Source organism: Juglans microcarpa x Juglans regia, chromosome 5S (genome assembly GCF_004785595.1).
Source record: "Juglans microcarpa x Juglans regia isolate MS1-56 chromosome 5S, Jm3101_v1.0, whole genome shotgun sequence".
NCBI classification, from domain to species: domain Eukaryota; kingdom Viridiplantae; phylum Streptophyta; class Magnoliopsida; order Fagales; family Juglandaceae; genus Juglans; species Juglans microcarpa x Juglans regia.
Window position 1 is genome coordinate 11900593 of NC_054603.1, and position 17831 is coordinate 11918423.

Here is a 17831-nt window from a genome sequence, read left to right on the forward strand (position 1 = left end):
AATTTAAATTCCTAGGTAACCTCAAGTCACAATTAATTCCTATAGATAATCACAATAATTATTGTCAACCGTCATTCCATTGAGTAATCTGTTACAACTATACACTCCAATTGACTCACCAAAAACTCCAAACCAAAATCTCTTGAATTTAATACTATTGTATTTATTCATCTTCAACACCTACCCAAGACACTTTTTCCAAGCCAAAAATGAGACAAGAACCCCTGTACTCTCCGAAATGCATACACACTCACCACTACTACGCATTGATCTCATGCGCACTTAGCCAGAACCAATAATCCTTCAAACATGCAAGTAATCTGTCACTACAATTTCCATCATCTGGGCTTATATCCTCGAAATCAACAAGAATCATTTCCTACGTCCGCACCATCTATTATTCCTTAAAATTGATATGGATTAAATCATCAACCTGTCACTAACCTCGAGCTAAAAACAATCATTATCTGAACGAGATCAACATCTCCAATCCTCGAAAAATACACAAACTAGATCATTACCTCCCATCTCCAAAGAAGTCCTCTCCTAAAAAAAATTCTCATATCAGTAACTCAACTCAGATCAATCCTAATTTAATGGTTACCAACTAATCAATTAATAGAATATACCAAGCTAGCGTACCAAGTCTACAAAACTAAGAACTCAAATCCTATTATAATTCAACCCTTCAACTCTGCAATTCTAAAATCTTAAACCAGATAAAAATCATTTCCCAAAATCTAAAGATCCATGACCTTAAATCTAAAACATTCACCTTATAAAACTTGTAAATTCTAAAACCCCAAATGTTATCAAACTGCTTATCAAAGTCGGCAAAATCGAAAACTTCTAATCTAACTAATCCTTCGAATGCTTGTTGAACCTATCACCTTAAATCCAATAAACTTATTTCTTAAAAACTATAAGGTCTCAAACCTTAGGTGACCTTCTCAAAAATCTAACCTTGAAATTCGTTGAACTTACAACCTCCTATGCTATAGCCTCATGACATATCCCCACGAAATATAAAACCTCAATTATCCTAAGCAATTTAAAACTATTCCTCACCTTAGCAGCAACTTGAGTTCCTACTCCAAAGAGTTCACCCAGATCATGCCATTCCCTTCAAGCCTCGATATTAAAACAAACCAGTTGCCAAGAGTTCAGGCCTACTACACTAAATGTTCAAGCCTAACAATGACATTCACAGTTGTACCATCTTCTTGCCATAGCACAACTCTTAACCCGCTTTTCAACTCCGAACAAAACAAAATATAATTAAATTCTATAATTAAATAATATACAACAAAATGAATAAAACCAACAATAAAATATCATAAGATAAAATCAATAAAACAAATGAAGTAGTGCACAATAAAATAATTAAAAAAAAGTAAATAAATAAAATAACCAGCCATAAAATAAAACAAATGATATAAAATAAACAAACAAGTAGTATACAATAAAATAAATAAAACCAACAAAATATAAAAACATAAATAAATTAAAACCATTAAAATAACATACTTCAAACCAAATAATTTCAAATCACAACTTTAAAACTTTCTAGTACTCCACCTATGGGAATGTGGTTTTACCCAGAGCCGAACTGCTCTGATACCACCTGTGGCGCCCACGACCCCCATGTAAGGAGACACGGGAGTCGAGAAGCCGGGATGATGACAACAAGGTCACACATCCTAACGTTAGTGCCAAGTGTGTGTACATGCAACAGTGTACAGAAACAACGCAGCGGATAATTAATTCAACTAAGTACCAGAATTGTTAATACAATTTAAAAATCAGTGAAAAGGTTTGAAAATTATACAGTCATCCAAAAATAAATATTTTACAAGTCTCAAACCAAAACGAGTGATCCCAGATCACTCCTCGGGCGGAGCTGACTCCTCAGGCTCACCCTCATCCTCCTCTGCATCAAAATTTGCGTTACCACAAAATGGTACCGTATGTAAGTATAACCCAAATAACCACGAGATAAAAATACATTAATGCTACCAACATGCATGCATATGATGAGATATGCATTAAATCCAAAAATACTATTTTCCCCGAAAATAGATATTTTCCACACACGGCAAAATCCCATTTGGCCCAAAAAGAATACACCGTCATTTTTTCAAAAAAGGACCCAAATCAATAAAATCTCATTTTCTCAGAAAATGAATCACATAAAAACCTTTTAATCACACACGCAATTTTCCCAGAAAACAGCTCATTATTCCATTAACCAATGCACTATGATCTCCCCTAGGGATCATCCGCACGTCCTGGCTTCGTAGCGATGCTCAGTTCCACGACCAGCGTGTACGTGGTCAAGCATCCTCTAGCCCCCACCAGCAGAGGGACCACGGAGTTGGCATGAGACCATATCGTCCGATCCCGTTGTCGCCCAGCGACAACCCAGGGGACGTCACTCAGTATATTCATCTCCCGAGTGACCAGAGGAGCTCCACCGAGATAATACCCCATCTCGGCTTGGGGTCGTGATACACACGCACCCAAAATCCTTTAACACATGAAAACTAGGTTTTCATGAAACACATGAACATGAATGCATGTACACGAAAACCCAGTTTCCTTTACAAACATGATCATGCGTGCAATATGCCATGTACATGAACAACACCACAACAACCATCAATTTACAATACCAACCAAACACACAACTCCGTCCATAATCCATCCGACCCCCGAACTCCTCGGACTCAGTCCGGCATGTCTAACTAGATCACAATAATATGGGTTAGTGCAAAAATACATTTAAATCACGATAGTTATTTGGAAAAATACTTACAGTGCTATATAATAATTTCCGAAGGGTTATGGAACTGCAAAAGGTGGCGACACAGCAATGTAACAATGTAAAATACACTGGGGCCGTGGGTCTCAAATACCCACTTTTGAATGGGGACAAACTAAGACCCGAAATTGATAGGGTAGGGCCTAGACAGGTCAGTGAAGCCAATGGTGGTGGTGGTTTGCAGTGGGTGGCGGCGCAAAGGGTGGTTTTAGGCCAAAAATACCCAAATCGAAAATGGAGTTGGATGTGCTTCACCGGTGACGGATCGGAGCCGGGGTTAGGTCCATTGGGTTGCCAAGAGGTCGGGGATGAAGTGGTGAAGAGATGGTGGCCGGAGGTGGCGCGACGGCGGCGCGCAAAGGAAGAGAAGGCCGCGGCTGGGTGTGATGCGTGGAGGCTAACGGCGGCGATGGAGGAGCTGGAAATAGAGGGGGGTGGTCGCCGGCCAGTGGGGAAGCTGATGGGAGGGGCGGTGTCGCGCACGGCGGCGCGACGGTGGTGGGTTGGGTGGAAGGAGAAGCGCACGGGAGAGAGGGAGGGGGTGAGTCGCGGCCGGGGGGGGGGGGAAGCTGGGGGAAGGAAAAGAAAAAAAATAGAGAGGAAAGAAAAGAAAAAGGGAAAAAGAAAAATGAAGGGAAAGAAATGAGGTCCAATCCCCACATCTTGGGTCACAAAAAAATGATCCAACTAAAATGATTTTAAAACAGCATCCCAATTAAAATAATTTAAACGTAATGATACAATGAAAATAAAATAATTAAATCTCACAATCAATTAATTTAAAAAGAAGAACAATTTAAATGTACAACAATAAATAAATATTAAGAAAACATAACAATTTAATTTTCACAATTTAAAGATCATAAAATAAACCATTTAAAATATCCGATAATTTTAAAACAAGAGAATAAATTTTTGAACAAATAAAAATAATCCTTCAGTGAAAATACACTAAAATACGGGGTGTTACACTCATACTCTCAAGAAAAGTAAAAGAAGTGATCATTGGCCATTGCCAGTAAAGTTATAACTTATGTGCTTCTCTTAATAACAAAATTATATATTATTTTCTTGATTCCACATAGCAAGCTAGCTGCACATATGTTTATCTTTATATTTTCAGTTATAATGAAATAGCAGATGTTCCTTAGCTCTGTGGATTGCTGAAGCAAATAGTCACTAATTTATTACAACTAACATTTTGTATGTGGGAGAAAATATTTTGCTACCATTACTGAGTATCAAGATAATATGGATCATAAAGATCTTGGGCAGACGTAGAAGAAGTTCCCCTCCATGTTGCACCTAACGAACGATTACGGCTCTCAGCACCAATTGAGTCCTTCGATTCATGCTGGATCTGATCGAACTGCTCTCTTAAAGCTTTAAACTTGAATTCGTTTCCATATACGCTTGGATCCATAATAACTTCATTAACAGCTGTTTGGCCTTCGAGCATGCTTACTACTGCAGACATTGTGGGTCTAAGAGCTGGAGATGGATTTGCACATAGTAAAGCTACTTTGATCATTCTAATTGCCTCCTCCTTGTTGAACTTGAAGCCTAACTTTGGATCCACCAGCTCCAATAAATCACCCTTTTGTTGCAGAACAAGAGCCTGAAATATGCACACATGAAATGATGGAAATTATATCTTAGCAAATCAATAGACGAGGATTATGACGTGGCCAATTGTACACAACATATTGTTTCAATCTTGTTTAGTTGGTTTTGAACCAATAGATCATCATCAAGATGACCAGTTTTGGTGCAAGACATGACAACTGATAAATCTTACCCAATCAAGAAGACAAACATAACTTTCATTTGGTCGAAATTTCATGTTGCTCTTCCCCACAACAATTTCCAACGAAACAACCCCAAAACTATAGACATCTGCTTTATATGTTAAATAACCCCATAATGCATTCTGGTGCCATGTATCCTCTGCATGAAAAAGATAATTGTATTATTATGATTAATATTTCATAGTATATATGAATTAGTTCTGATCTTAACAAAACCCAACATCTACAGAAAGGTAGTTACGAAATCACATTGTTTCTTTTTCTATTTAGAATGCAATTATGCAAACAGTAAGGCAGTGAGAATAGAGTGGAATATTCATTATATATATGAGAGAGACAAAACTTTGTTGTTGGTGGAATGCTAATAACTTTCACAAGTCGGGGCATCTGGCTGAATTTCAATTTGTTTGGGGGGGGGGGGGGGGTGGGGGGGATTTTGTTAGATTTCTAGAATTTCTTGTCCCCTTAAATGGTAATGACCACAACATAGGAAATTAGATATGATAATAGAACGTTTGAACACAAGCTTTTATTATTCAGTCATTCAAGTATACAACTCTCTCTCTCTTAAAAGAACCTTAGAAGATTGTTTGAATAAGTTTTAGGTCAAGCCTTCTCGCAATCAATCATGAATACGGATTGATAATTCCTATAGCTATAAATTTCTCTGCAAGCAAGCTTGTGTTGCAAATATAGACAACTAACACATTAAAGTCTCAACCAAATACAAAGTCCTAGAGTTTCTATAGCACTTTTCATATACAATAAGAACATCTCTAATATGTAGAACCTTTAAATGCATGGAGATCACCATTTGTTCCTGATTCTCTTCTAGTTAATCACTTGGGTGGAAAAAATAGGAATGCCATAATAGAACAAAAATATGCTGCAAATTGAAGGATAGAAGAAAAGATATAGCTTACATGGTTCCAGCAACTCAAAGTGCTGATATGGGTGTTTTCCTCTTCATCGAGCTTGGCCAAACCAAAGTCAGAAATCTTTGGGTTAGCTTCGAATCCAATAGCACATTTGTAGTTTTAATGTCTCTATGAACAATTCTCAGTGTTGATTCCTCATGCAAGAAAGCTAGGCCTCTTGCAATGCCAACACATATTTTTTGTCTTGTAGGCTAGTCCAATTTTAATTGGTATTGCTCTGGACCTGCATTTTTTTGTAGAAAGTAGAATGGGGGAGTTCATGATCAACTTGGTTCTTAACATAAAGCCATCTGCAGTGTTAGGTTCCTATCCTTATTTGACAGAAAATACTAAATAAAAACATTAAGCATACCAAACAAAGGACGAGCCAGACTATTGTTTTCCATGTATTCATATACCAAGAACAATTGATTTCCTTCAACACAAGCTCCATACAATCTAACAATATTCGGGTGTTGTAAACTAGATATCATGCCTATCTCATTCACAAATTCACGATTTCCTTGAGTTGATTTTGAAGAAAGTTTCTTAACTGCAATTATGGTACCATCTAATAATATACCCTGCATTTCAGACGAAAAAAATATGCACATTTAAGTATGCACTTGAGAATATACTGAGATATTTTTTTATAAAAAACCTAAATGCATGAAGAATTACGTTTTCGAATACCTTGTATACAGATCCAAAACCACCTTCCCCAATCATGTTTGAAGCATCAAAGTTGTTAGTGGCAGCTTTGATTTGCCTGTAAGTGAAAAAACCTGTTTGCAGATCTAATGTAACGTCCTAATGGAAAGCCCAAACCACATGATCTATACTTCAAAAGGACTAGTCAATGATACAATTGCAGCCCCATTCGAACCTTATAAAGAGCAAGAAATTATCCTTCCCAAGCAATATGGGATCCCAAACACCACCTACCCTTATCCATATCATATGGGGTATCACAATCTACCCTCCTTAAATTCTCGACTTCCTCGTCGGGCCTGTCCATTGTAAGTGGCATGGCTCAAGTCCCATATTTCTAGTTGGAATAGGCTGTAGGGCCTAGTGGGTTGTGAAGCCGGTCCGTGCTTGAGGGCCTAGCCCTTTCATTTTCGGTGGGCGAACGACGTCGTTTGGAGGGGTAAGCTTTTCTTTTTCCCTCCCCCAATTTCATTTCCTTCTCTTTCGGCATTGCAGTTACTCTGTTTAGTTCTTTTTTTTCTTTCTCCGCAACTCTCTCCGTCCCACGTTTCTTTCCTTTTTCCTTTCAGTTTCAACTTCATTTCTTGTTGTTGGCATTAGTTTGAGTTTCCGAATCCCATGCCCTAGACCTCCTCACGTGGATTTCTGTTGCTGCGTTGCTTCTGGTTTCCCGAGTGTTGCCGTCTGCTACACTCTGTTTTTCCTCCATTTTGCATTTTGGTTTCCGTCTGCAACTCACGGGCATCAATTCGCATCCCCTCCATTTTCGACTGGTAAGGGTTTCTTTCTCATCCAAGTTTCGGTTTCTCCTTCTGTAACCGTACGATTTCTGCTTCTTAGTTTTGGGTTTGGTTTATCTTCATTTTGTTGCAGTATCTGTTTTGGCTGTGAGATTGAGTAGCTTTTTGTGAGTTTTTCTGGTTGTTGCGTGGTGAGTATTTCGGGTTGGTGTTTTGTCCTAGGTTTGGATTATTTGAAGTTTCATTGTAGTGGAATTGTTGGACTGGTGGTTGAGAAAATATTTGGAAGTATTAGTTTATACTTTACGTTATGGAGTTGGCAATGGAAAGAAGAGTGCTTTGTGTAGTGTAAACTGGTTAAGTTGGCAAAATCTGCGTACTTCGCTCGAGCGGACTGTCGAGCGCGACTCGAGCGAACAGCCAAATGAACATTGGCTTGAGCGGAGTGTCGAGCGAGACTCGAGCGAACCTCTCTGACTTGCATTCGCTCGAGCGGAGTGTCGAGCAAGACTCGAGCGAACCTCTCTGACTTGCATTCGCTCGAGCGGTCTGTCGAGCGAACATGGCTCGAGCCAACTGTCGAGCCAACTTTCAACAAACACTTTTTCAGTTCCAAATCAGTCTCCACTTATAACCAGCATACTGAGTTTAGTATAGAATATTTTGGGTCGAAGTATGGGCTGTCCGGATTGTTATTTGGCTAGTTAAGTGTGATTAAACTCCTTGAATTATGGTTTAGAGTTTGAGTCTTGAGTTGTTTAAGACCAATTGTGTATTGTTGGACTTTAATATTTAGTTTATATTATCTTATGAATAGGTGGCGAGATGGATAGAGATCGTATTCAAGTCATAGATAATACGCTGCATGAGTCAGGTAAGCGGGGTTCCTATGCTAGGTTTTATACAAGTTAATAAGACTGAGGTTGATTTTCTGAAAACTTTGCATATTTTGTGTTGTGTTGGGAACTTGTGAAAATAAAGATCAACCTCGGTCACTCATCTGCATACTCATGAAATCTGTACGAAAAAGGAAAAATATGTTCTGGCATGCATTGTGTAGACATGAGCTAAATTCTGTCATGTAGTTTCTGAAATCTGAAAAATGAGCGATATTGAGAATATGAAAAGTTGTGCATTTATTTAGAAAGATGTTCTGACCTTTGTGTTCAGTGTGGGTAAACTGTCTGATTCTGTTTTGGTACTCTGTATTATTTTGATATAACATTTGAAAACCTTTGGCATGGTGTACTGGTTTTCGTATCTGACTCTGTCTCTGCTTTGCTCTGCTCTGCTCTGTTATGCTCTGCTCTGTTTGGGTTGGTACCAACTTCTCTGTCTCTGAGTGCACCCACTTTGGAAACAAAGTGGTTTTATTGTGGTCTTTCCTGTGTGCACACTCGGGGCTCCGAGAAGAATAAAGGAAAGATTTCACCTCTGTCTCTGCTTGGTTTGGCCACCGGGGTTAGCACAACCCTACCACTGGGGTGAAACATGGTCTCTGCTCTGTTTTGATTTGACGATGATACTCAGTTTATGTTATGCCAAAGTACCATGGGTTTTACTTGTTTTAAAACCATCGCTCTGTCATTTTGAAAATATGTTCTGTTCTGCATGATAACTCTGGAAAAAAAAAAATATATTGTTCTGCGTACTCTCCTTGATAAATGCTCGTGTTTGCACGCTAGCATATGATTTCTGCTTACTGAGTTGTTGATGACTCACCCCCTGTCATTATAATATTTTTCAGACGATGTGGTGAGTCCAAATGAGGACCTGGATTAGAATGTTGGTTGTGTCTAAGCTGAGCAGATGTTGGTAGAAGAAGGACTTCTGGTGTTCTTAGTTTTAATATCTTTGAGTGTTATTTATGTCTTGAGTTTAGTAAGATTTATGAAATATTTAGTTGGTTTGTTATGATTATCGGGAAGTTATGGACCCCTTTGATTTATTATTATTGCATTAAAGATTGTGAGGAGTTTGTAATGAGATTATTGAGAAGATTTGAGATTGATTTCATTTATGAAGTTTTTTGGAGTTTATACTTTGGATGTGTTGGGAGGTATGTTTATGAGTGACAAGTAGAAATTCTCCAAGCCACCCGGGTTTGGGGCGTTACATTTGGTATCAGAGACAGGTTAGAATTCTGCATACTATAAACCTAGGAGGTTTAGATTTCTGTGGGTGCATAGGATTGAATATTGTTGAAGTGGGAAGTCTTAGAATTCTCAGGCTTTGCGAATAACTATGAAGTGTGGTATTTCATAGGTCTATGAACTAAATTCATGTTGATTAAGGATTAGTTTAGTGGCGGAGCCTTCTTAAATACTCAGATGGAGTAAGATGTTAAATTTTGGAGAGATTGACTATTACTACCGTTGTGCGTTCCTCTTTTGTCTCTGTTATAGATATTCTTATATTTTTGAATTCTAATATATTTATACGTTTGGTTTTTACAAATACCACTAATTTTCTATGTTCTTATAAATTCTATTTTCGAAGCGATTTTTAAAAATTCTAGTTATTTTGTCAGGATGCCACCTCGTCGTAGAGAACGAAGCATGTCGGATCTGAATGCGATCGAGAACGAAAGGGAAGCAAACCCGAGTGCTTCCGACGTATTACGAGCAGCTGCACATCAGTTAATTGATGACCTTGTGCAGAATCCCACGGGTTGCCAGCGTAATTTCAATGAAGGGGTTGTACTGTTGAACAATTCAATCGTATGCACCCTCCTTTATTTGATGGGAGAGGCGATCCAACTTTGGCGGAGGATTGGATTCAGGACATTGAGGAGATTTTGCGAGTCCTAACTTGTACTGAAGAACAAAAAGTGGCATACGCCACATTCAAGCTTACTGGGGAAGCGAAGAGGTGGTGGATCTCTGAAAGATCTATCAGGGAAGCAGAGGGGACAGAGATAGTCAGTTGCCTGCACTTCAAGCAGATCTTTCTTGAGCACTTCTTCCCTAGCTCTTTCCGTGAGGACAAGGCTATGGAATTTGCCACCTTGTTTCAGGGGACAATGACGGTACATCAGTATGCTGCTAAGTTTACTGAGTTATCCCGTTTTGCTACTTATTTGATTCTCGATGAGGAAAAGAAGGCATGCAAATTTGAGCAAGGACTGAATGAGAAACTGTACTTGCGTGTGGTGGGTTTCCAGATTCGGAACTTCTCAGAATTGGTGGATAAAGCAACAATTTTTGAAAGAACCCTTCAAAGAAGCGCTGCAATGCATGAACAGAGAAAAAGGACTACTCCTACTGGGTACCAGTCTGGCATGGATCAGGGACCATGGAAAAAGAGGAATGAAGGTAGTAGTTCGGGAAAAAGGCTGGTTCAGAGTAATCAACAGCCCTACCAGTGTAGGACATGCAATCAAGTGCACTCCGGAGAGTGCAGAAAAGGGGCGAGATTGTGTTTTCGTTGTGGCAAAACAGGACACTACATCAGGGATTGCCCAATGCAAAATAGGAGCAACCAGACATTCATACCGCCACCTTAGAGGAATGATGTATCGGCCCGGGGCAGCAATCAACGTCCTACTGCGCCTGCTCGAGTCTTTGCACTAACACCTGGAGAAGTTGAGGGTAGGAATGACGTGATCACTGGTATGACTCTTTGGTTTTACTTTAAGGATTTATAGTTTCTATTATTTTCTTTTCTTTGATTGATCTGGTTAAGACTTTGAATATTCTTGGTTCATGGATGAGTTTGAATGTGATCACAGGTACTCTTTCTCTGTTTTCTAATAATGCTTTTGTGTTATTTGACTCGGGAGCGACACATTCTTTTGTTTCCACGGCGTACTCTAGATTTTACACTTTAGATACTGAAAGGTTGAGGAACAAGTTAGTGGTTGCGACCCCAACAGGAAATTCTGTAGTCTGTAGTGAGATTTTACCTGGATGCCCTCTTTCTATAAAGGGAAGACTGATGCCAGTAGATTTAATAGTTTTCCACATGGTTGGGTTTGATGTAATTTTGGGTATGGATTGGCTGGCTTCCTATCACGCCAGTATTGATTGTGCTAAAAAGGAAGTGGTATTCAGACCCCCTAATGAAGGTGAATTTCGGTTCACAGGGTCAAAAGTGAGGTTGACTCCACCCATCATTTCTGCCATTCAGGTTGGAAAACTATTGCATGATGGTTGTCAGGGATTCCTAGCCTGTGTGGTAGAAGCGCCAAAGGGGGAAGTGATGTTGGAACAGATACCTGTTGTGAGGGATTATCCAGAGGTCTTCCCTGAAGATTTATCTGGACTTCCACCCGAGCGGGAGGTAGAGTTTGCTATTGAGTTAGTTCCAGGCACGACACCCCTTTCGAAAGCACCTTATCGCATGGCACCATCTGAATTAGCGGAACTCAAAGAGCAGTTGCAAGATTTGTTAGATAAGGGTTTCATCAGGCCCAGTGTTTCACCTTGGGGAGCTCCAATTCTTTTTGTGAAGAAGAAGGATGGATCGATGAGAATGTGTATCGATTATAGGGAACTTAATCGGGTGACCATAAAGAATAAGTACCCGCTACCCCGTATAGAGGATTTGTTTGATCAGCTTCAGGGTGCTCAAGTATTTTCGAAGATTGATCTTCGATCAGGTTACCACCAGTTGAAGATCAGAGCTGAAGACGTGGCTAAGACGGCGTTCAGAACCCGTTATGGCCATTATGAGTTTTTGGTCATGCCTTTTGGCCTGACTAACGCCCCAGCCGTATTTATGGACTTGATGAACAGGGTGTTCCATGAGTTTTTGGATAAGTTTGTGGTTGTCTTTATTGATGATATACTGATATACTCCAAAAGCGAGACCGAGCATGAAGAACATTTGAAGTTGGTACTTGGGACACTCAGAGACAAGCAGCTGTTTGCTAAGTTGAAGAAGTGTGAATTTTGGCTTGATTCAATCACATTTCTGGGGCATGTAGTTTCAAAGGATGGTATTTCAGTGGACCCAGGAAAAGTGGAAGCCGTGGTTAATTGGTCGGCACCGAGGAATGTTCATGAGGTTAGAAGCTTTTTGGGATTGGCGGGGTATTACCGTCGATTCATTGATGGGTTTTCCAAGATAGCAGTCCCTCTCACTGCACTCACCAGGAAAAATAATAGGTTTGAATGGACAGCAAAGTGTGAAGAAAGCTTCCAAGAGTTGAAACAGAGATTAGTGTCAGCCCCGGTGTTAACAGTTCCCACAGCTAGAGGCGGATTTGTTGTCTATAGCGATGCTTCTAGGCTTGGTTTGGGGTGTGTACTGATGCAACATGGGAAGGTAATAGCTTATGCCTCACGCCAACTGAAAGTGTATGAGCAGAATCATCCCACCCATGATCTGGAACTCGCGGCAGTCATTTTTGCACTTAAGCTTTGGAGACATTACTTGTATGGAGAAAAGTGCGAAATTTTTACGGATCACAAGAGTTTGAAGTATTTCTTTACCCAAAAAGAATTAAACATGAGACAAAGGAGGTGGCTTGAGTTGATCAAGGATTATGATTGCACCATTAATTATCACCCAGGCAAAGCTAATGTTGTAGCCGACGCTCTAAGTAGGAAGTCAGTGGGACCAACAATTGCAGCTATTACCACTCAGCATAGGTTGCTGATGGATTTAGAAAGAGCCGGTATTGAAGTCTTTTCTAGTGATACAAGTGTTGTCATGGCCAGTTTAGTGGTTCAACCTGCTTTGATAGATAGAATCAAAGATGCTCAGAAAGTGGACTCAGAGTTGGTGAAGCTAAGGGAAGAGATCGGAAACGGGGACAAACCTGATTTTTGTATTTCCAAGGATGGAGTTTTGAGGTTTAGGAGTAGAGTATGCATACCTGCTGATGATGAACTAAAAAGGTTGATTCTTGAAGAGGCACACCGTTCTTTGTATACTGTTCACCCAGGGAGTACCAAGATGTATCGGGATTTGAGAGAGTCCTTTTGGTGGAATGGCATGAAAAGGGAAATTGCTAAATTCGTAGAACAATGCCTAACTTGCCAACAAGTGAAGGCGGAACATCAGAGACCTGCAGGATTATTACAGCCACTTCAGATTCCAGAGTGGAAATGGGAACATATCTCCATGGATTTTGTGACAGGTCTACCAAGGACCGTAAGCGGGCAAGATGCTATATGGGTGATCGTGGATCGCTTATTGAAGACCGCCCGTTTTGTGCCCATTAAAGTTTCTTATAAACTAGAGAAACTAGTTGAACTGTATGTGCGGGAGATAGTGAGGTTGCATGGAGTACCGGTATCCATTGTGTCGGATAGAGATCCTCGCTTTACCTCGAAGTTCTGGCGAAGCTTACAGGAGGCAATGGGTACTCAGCTAAGTTTCAGTACTACTTTTCATCCTCAGACAGATGGACAGTCAGAAAGAACTATTCAGATTTTAGAAGACATGTTGAGGGCATGCTCGATGGATTTCAAGGGATCTTGGATGCAACATATACCATTGGTTGAGTTTGCATATAATAATAGCTTCCAGGCTAGCATTGGGATGGCACCTTACGAGGTTTTGTATGGCAGGAGATGTAGGTCTCCATTGTATTGGGATGAAGTAGGTGAAAGGAAACTTCTAGGGCCAGAGATTATTCAGCAGACCACCGAAAAGATAGATATCATTCGGGCTAGAATGAAAGCAGCTCAAAGCCGACAGAAGAGCTATGCAGATAAACGCCGCCGTGAGTTAGAGTTTGCGATGGGAGATAAGGTATTCTTGAGAATTTCACCAATGAAAGGAGTTATGAGATTTGGAAAGAAAGGTAAGTTGAGTCCCAGATACATTGGGCCGTTTGAGATTCTTGATCGGTTTGGACCGGTGGCGTACAGGGTGGCTCTACCACCGGCGTTCTCGAGAGTGCATAATGTGTTCCATGTGTCCATGTTGAGAAAGTATATCCATGACCCCACTCACATCATAGATCATGAACCCTTGCAGATTCAAGAGGACATGACCTACACCGAGGAACCATTGCGGATTCTGGACAGGAAAGAGCAAGTGTTGCGGAATCGAACTATTTCTTTGGTTAAAGTATTGTGGAATAATCATGCTATCAATGAAGCATCTTGGGAATTCGAGGAAGAGATGCGAGTAAAGTACCCTCATTTGTTCGAAGGAAATTATTATAGCTTATAGCAAATTCCGAGGACGGAATTTTTGTAAGGGAGGGAGGATGTAAGGCCCAGTGGGTTGTGAAGCCGGTCCGTGCTTGAGGGCCAAGCCCTTTCATTTTCGGTGGGCGAACGACGTCGTTTGGAGGGGTAAGCTTTTCTTTTTCCCTCCCCCGATTTCTTTTCCTTCTCTTTCGGCATTGCAGTTACTCTGTTTAGTTCTTTTATTTCTTTCTCCGCAACTCTCTTTGTCCCACGTTTCTTTCCTTTTTCCTTTCAGTTTCAACTTCATTTCTTGTTGTTGGCATTAGTTTGAGTTTCTGAATCCCATGCCCTAGACCTCCTCACGTGGATTTCTGTTGCTGCGTTGCTTCTGGTTTCCCGAGTGTTGCCGTCTGCTACACTCTGTTTTTCCTCCATTTTGCATTTTGGTTTCCGTCTGCAACTCACGGGCATCAATTCGCATCCCCTCCATTTTCGACTGGTAAGGGTTTCTTTCTCATCCAAGTTTCAGTTTCTCCTTCTGTAACTGTGCGATTTCTACTTCTTAGTTTTGGGTTTGGTTTATCTTCATTTTGTTGCAGTATCTGTTTTGGCTGTGAGATTGAGTAGCTTTTTGTGAGTTTTTCTGTTTGTTACGTGGTGAGTATTTCGGGTTGGTGTTTTGTCCTAGGTTTGGATTATTTGAAGTTTCATTGTAGTGGAATTGTTGGACTGGTGGTTGAGAAAATATTTGGAAGTATTAGTTTATACTTTATGTTATGGAGTTGGGAATGGAAAGAAGAGTGCTTTGTGTAGTGTAAACTGGTTAAGTTGGCAAAATCTTCGTACTTCGCTCGAGTGGACTGTCGAGCGCGACTCGAGCGAACAGCCAAATGAACATTGGCTTGAGCGGAGTGTCGAGTGAGACTCGAGCGAACCTCTCTGACTTGCATTCGCTCGAGCGGAGTGTCGAGCGATACTCGAGCGAACCTCTCTGACGTGCATTCGCTCGAGCGGAGTGTCGAGCGAACCTCTCTGACTTGCATTCGCTCGAGCGGTCTGTCGAGCAAACTTGGCTCGAGCCAACTGTCGAGCCAACTTTCAGCAAACACTTTTTCAGTTCCAAATCAGTCTCCACTTATAACCAGCATACTGAGTTTAGTATAGAATATTTTGGGTCGAAGTGTGGGCTGTCCGGATTGTTATTTGGCTAGTTAAGTGTGATTAAACTCGTTGAATTATGGTTTAGAGTTTGAGTCTTGAGTTGTTTAAGACCAATTGTGTATTGTTGGACTTTAATATTTAGTTTATATTATCTTATGAATAGGTGCCGAGACGGATAGAGATCGTATTCAAGTCATAGATAATACGCTGCAGGAGTCAGGTAAGCAGGGTTCCTATGCTAGGTTTTATACAAGTTAATAAGACTGAGGTTGATTTTCTGAAAACTTTGCATATTTTGTGTTGTGTTGGGAACTTGTGAAAATAAAGATCAACCTCGGTCACTCATCTGCATACTCATGAAATCTGTACGAAAGAGGAAAAAAATGTTCTGGCATGCATTGTGTAGACATGAGCTAAATTCTGTCTTGTGGTTTCTGAAATCTGAAAAATGAGCGATATTGAGAATATGAAAAGTTGTGCATTTATTTAGAAAGATGTTATGAATTTTGTGTTCAGTGTGGGTAAACTGTCTGATTCTGTTTTGGTACTCTGTATTATTTTGATATAACATTTGAAAACCTTTGGCATGGTGTACTGGTTTTCGTATCTGACTCTGTCTCTGCTTTGCTCTGCTCTGCTCTGTTATGCTTTACTCTGTTTGGGTTGGTACCAACTTCTCTGTCTCTGAGTGCACCACTTTGGAAACAAAGTGGTTTTATTGTGGTCTTTCCTGTGTGCACACTCGGGGCTCCGAGAAGAATAAAGGAAAGATTTCACCTCTGTTTCTGCCTGGTTTGGCCACCGGGGTTAGCACAACCCTACCACGGAGTTGAAACATGGTCTCTACTCTGTTTGATGCTCTGCTTTGATTTGACGATGATACGCAGTTTATGTTATGCCAAAGTACCATGGGTTTTACTTGTTTTAAAACCATCGCTCTGTCATTTTGAAAATATGTTATGTTCTGCATGATAACTCTGGAAAAAAAAAATATTTTGTTCTGCATACTCTCCTTGATAAATGCTCATGTTTGCACGCTAGCATATGATTTCTGCTTACTGAGTTGTTGATGACTCACCCCCTATCATTATAATATTTTTCAGACGATATGGTGAGTCCAAATGAGGACCTGGATTAGAATGCTAGTTGTGTCTAAGCTGAGTAGATGTTGGTAGAAGAAGGACTTCTGGTGTTCTTAGTTTTAATATCTTTGAGTGTTATTTATGTCTTGAGTTTAGTAAGATTTATGAAATATTTAGTTGGTTTGTTATGATATTTAGTAAGATTTATGGACCCCTTTGATTTATTATTATTGCATTAAAGATTGTGTGGAGTTTGTAATGAGATTATTGAGAAGATTTGAGATTGATTTCATTTATGAAGTTTTTTGGAGTTTATACTTTGGATGTGTTGGGAGGTAAGTTTATGAGTGACAAGTAGAAATTCTCCAAGCCACCCGGGTTTGGGGCGTTACATAGGCTCTGATACCATTTGTAACGTCCCAATAGAAGGCCCAAACCACATGACCTATACTCCAAAAGGACTAGTCAATGATACAATTGGAGCCCCATTCGAACCTTATAAAAAGAAAAACTTCTACTTCCTAAGCAATGTGAGATCCCATACACCACCTACCCTTATCCATATCATATGGGGTATCACATCTAATCCTCTCAAGTCTGCGAAAGGAATGAAAAAGGTGAGGCTAGTGATAAAATTGTATCTTATAAATGAGTGTAATGATATTTCATTTCTAAAATATTTTGTGCCTCCTGACTATCCGCCCTCATTTACACACTTCATCCGTCCTCATTGATCGGGCGGACAAATTTGTCACACTCCACATATCCGCCCAGCATCAATATCAAAACCCAAAAAGTTCAAAAGTCTCCAAAATTCAAACAAGAAAATCAACACCCAAAAACTCAGGGTCTCTGTTTGCTTGAAACAGAGGCCTTTCTATGTTCTTCTCTTCAAGATTAGTTCGGTTCTAATCAAATCAAGGCAAAAAATCTGTTACATCTTACATGTTGTTCCACACAAAATAAAATAAACAATTCAACTTTTCAAATCCAAAACAAAAATAATGTTAAAAAAATATATTTTAAAAAATATTTTATTCAACTTTTAATTCTAATCTCAACTCATCTCATCTGCGAAAACAAACGTGGCATTAACTATTATAAATTAATGGTGGTAGCCCACTCCAATTCACGAGAACTATTATTCATCATATCCTTTACTTATCTTCAAATTATTTGATATCATATGAGGAGATGATGGGAGGATGATAGTTACAAGAATTGTGAATAATATTTTTTACTCAAATTTATGAAGAAAACTTCATATATATATATACATACATACATTCTAGCTGCTTAACCTAGCAATCGTATAGCTGCTTTGCATGGTGTGTACTACGAATTGATGAGCACTTTTCATGTGGGGAAAAATGTTCCATAACAAAACCTAGGAATTGCAAGAATGAATACATGAGCCCTTGCAAAATCGCTGTACAAGTTCGTCTTGTAATGTCCCAATGGAAGGCCCAAACCATATGATCTATACTCTAAAATGACTAGTCA

The 17831-nt window shown here is 39.8% G+C and overlaps 1 protein-coding gene and 1 pseudogene across 1 annotated transcript; both read right to left on the reverse strand.

Annotated features, from left to right (window-relative positions):
• Nucleotides 1-3860: 3860 nt before the first annotated feature.
• Nucleotides 3861-5178, reverse strand: LOC121268111 (probable LRR receptor-like serine/threonine-protein kinase At1g07650). Its single transcript, XM_041172239.1, has 2 exons — nt 4620-5178; nt 3861-4439 (listed from the first exon to the last, which is right to left on the reverse strand). Exons 1-2 carry the CDS (start codon nt 4662-4664, stop codon nt 4053-4055), a joined length of 432 nt encoding a protein of 143 aa, XP_041028173.1. The 5' UTR covers nt 4665-5178; the 3' UTR covers nt 3861-4052.
• Nucleotides 5179-5364: 186 nt separating this feature from the next.
• LOC121267098 overlaps nt 5365-17831 on the reverse strand; it is a 31701-nt pseudogene continuing 19234 nt past the window's right edge.

Excerpts from the sequence above, each read along its gene's own strand:
- LOC121268111 (XM_041172239.1), bottom strand. The coding sequence starts at position 4,664 with ATGAAATTTCGACCAAATGAAAGTTATGTTTGTCTTCTTGATTGG. Across the intron at positions 4,440-4,619 it reads ATGTTTGTCTTCTTGATTGG|GCTCTTGTTCTGCAACAAAA; the intron begins GTAAGATTTATC and ends TGCATATTTCAG.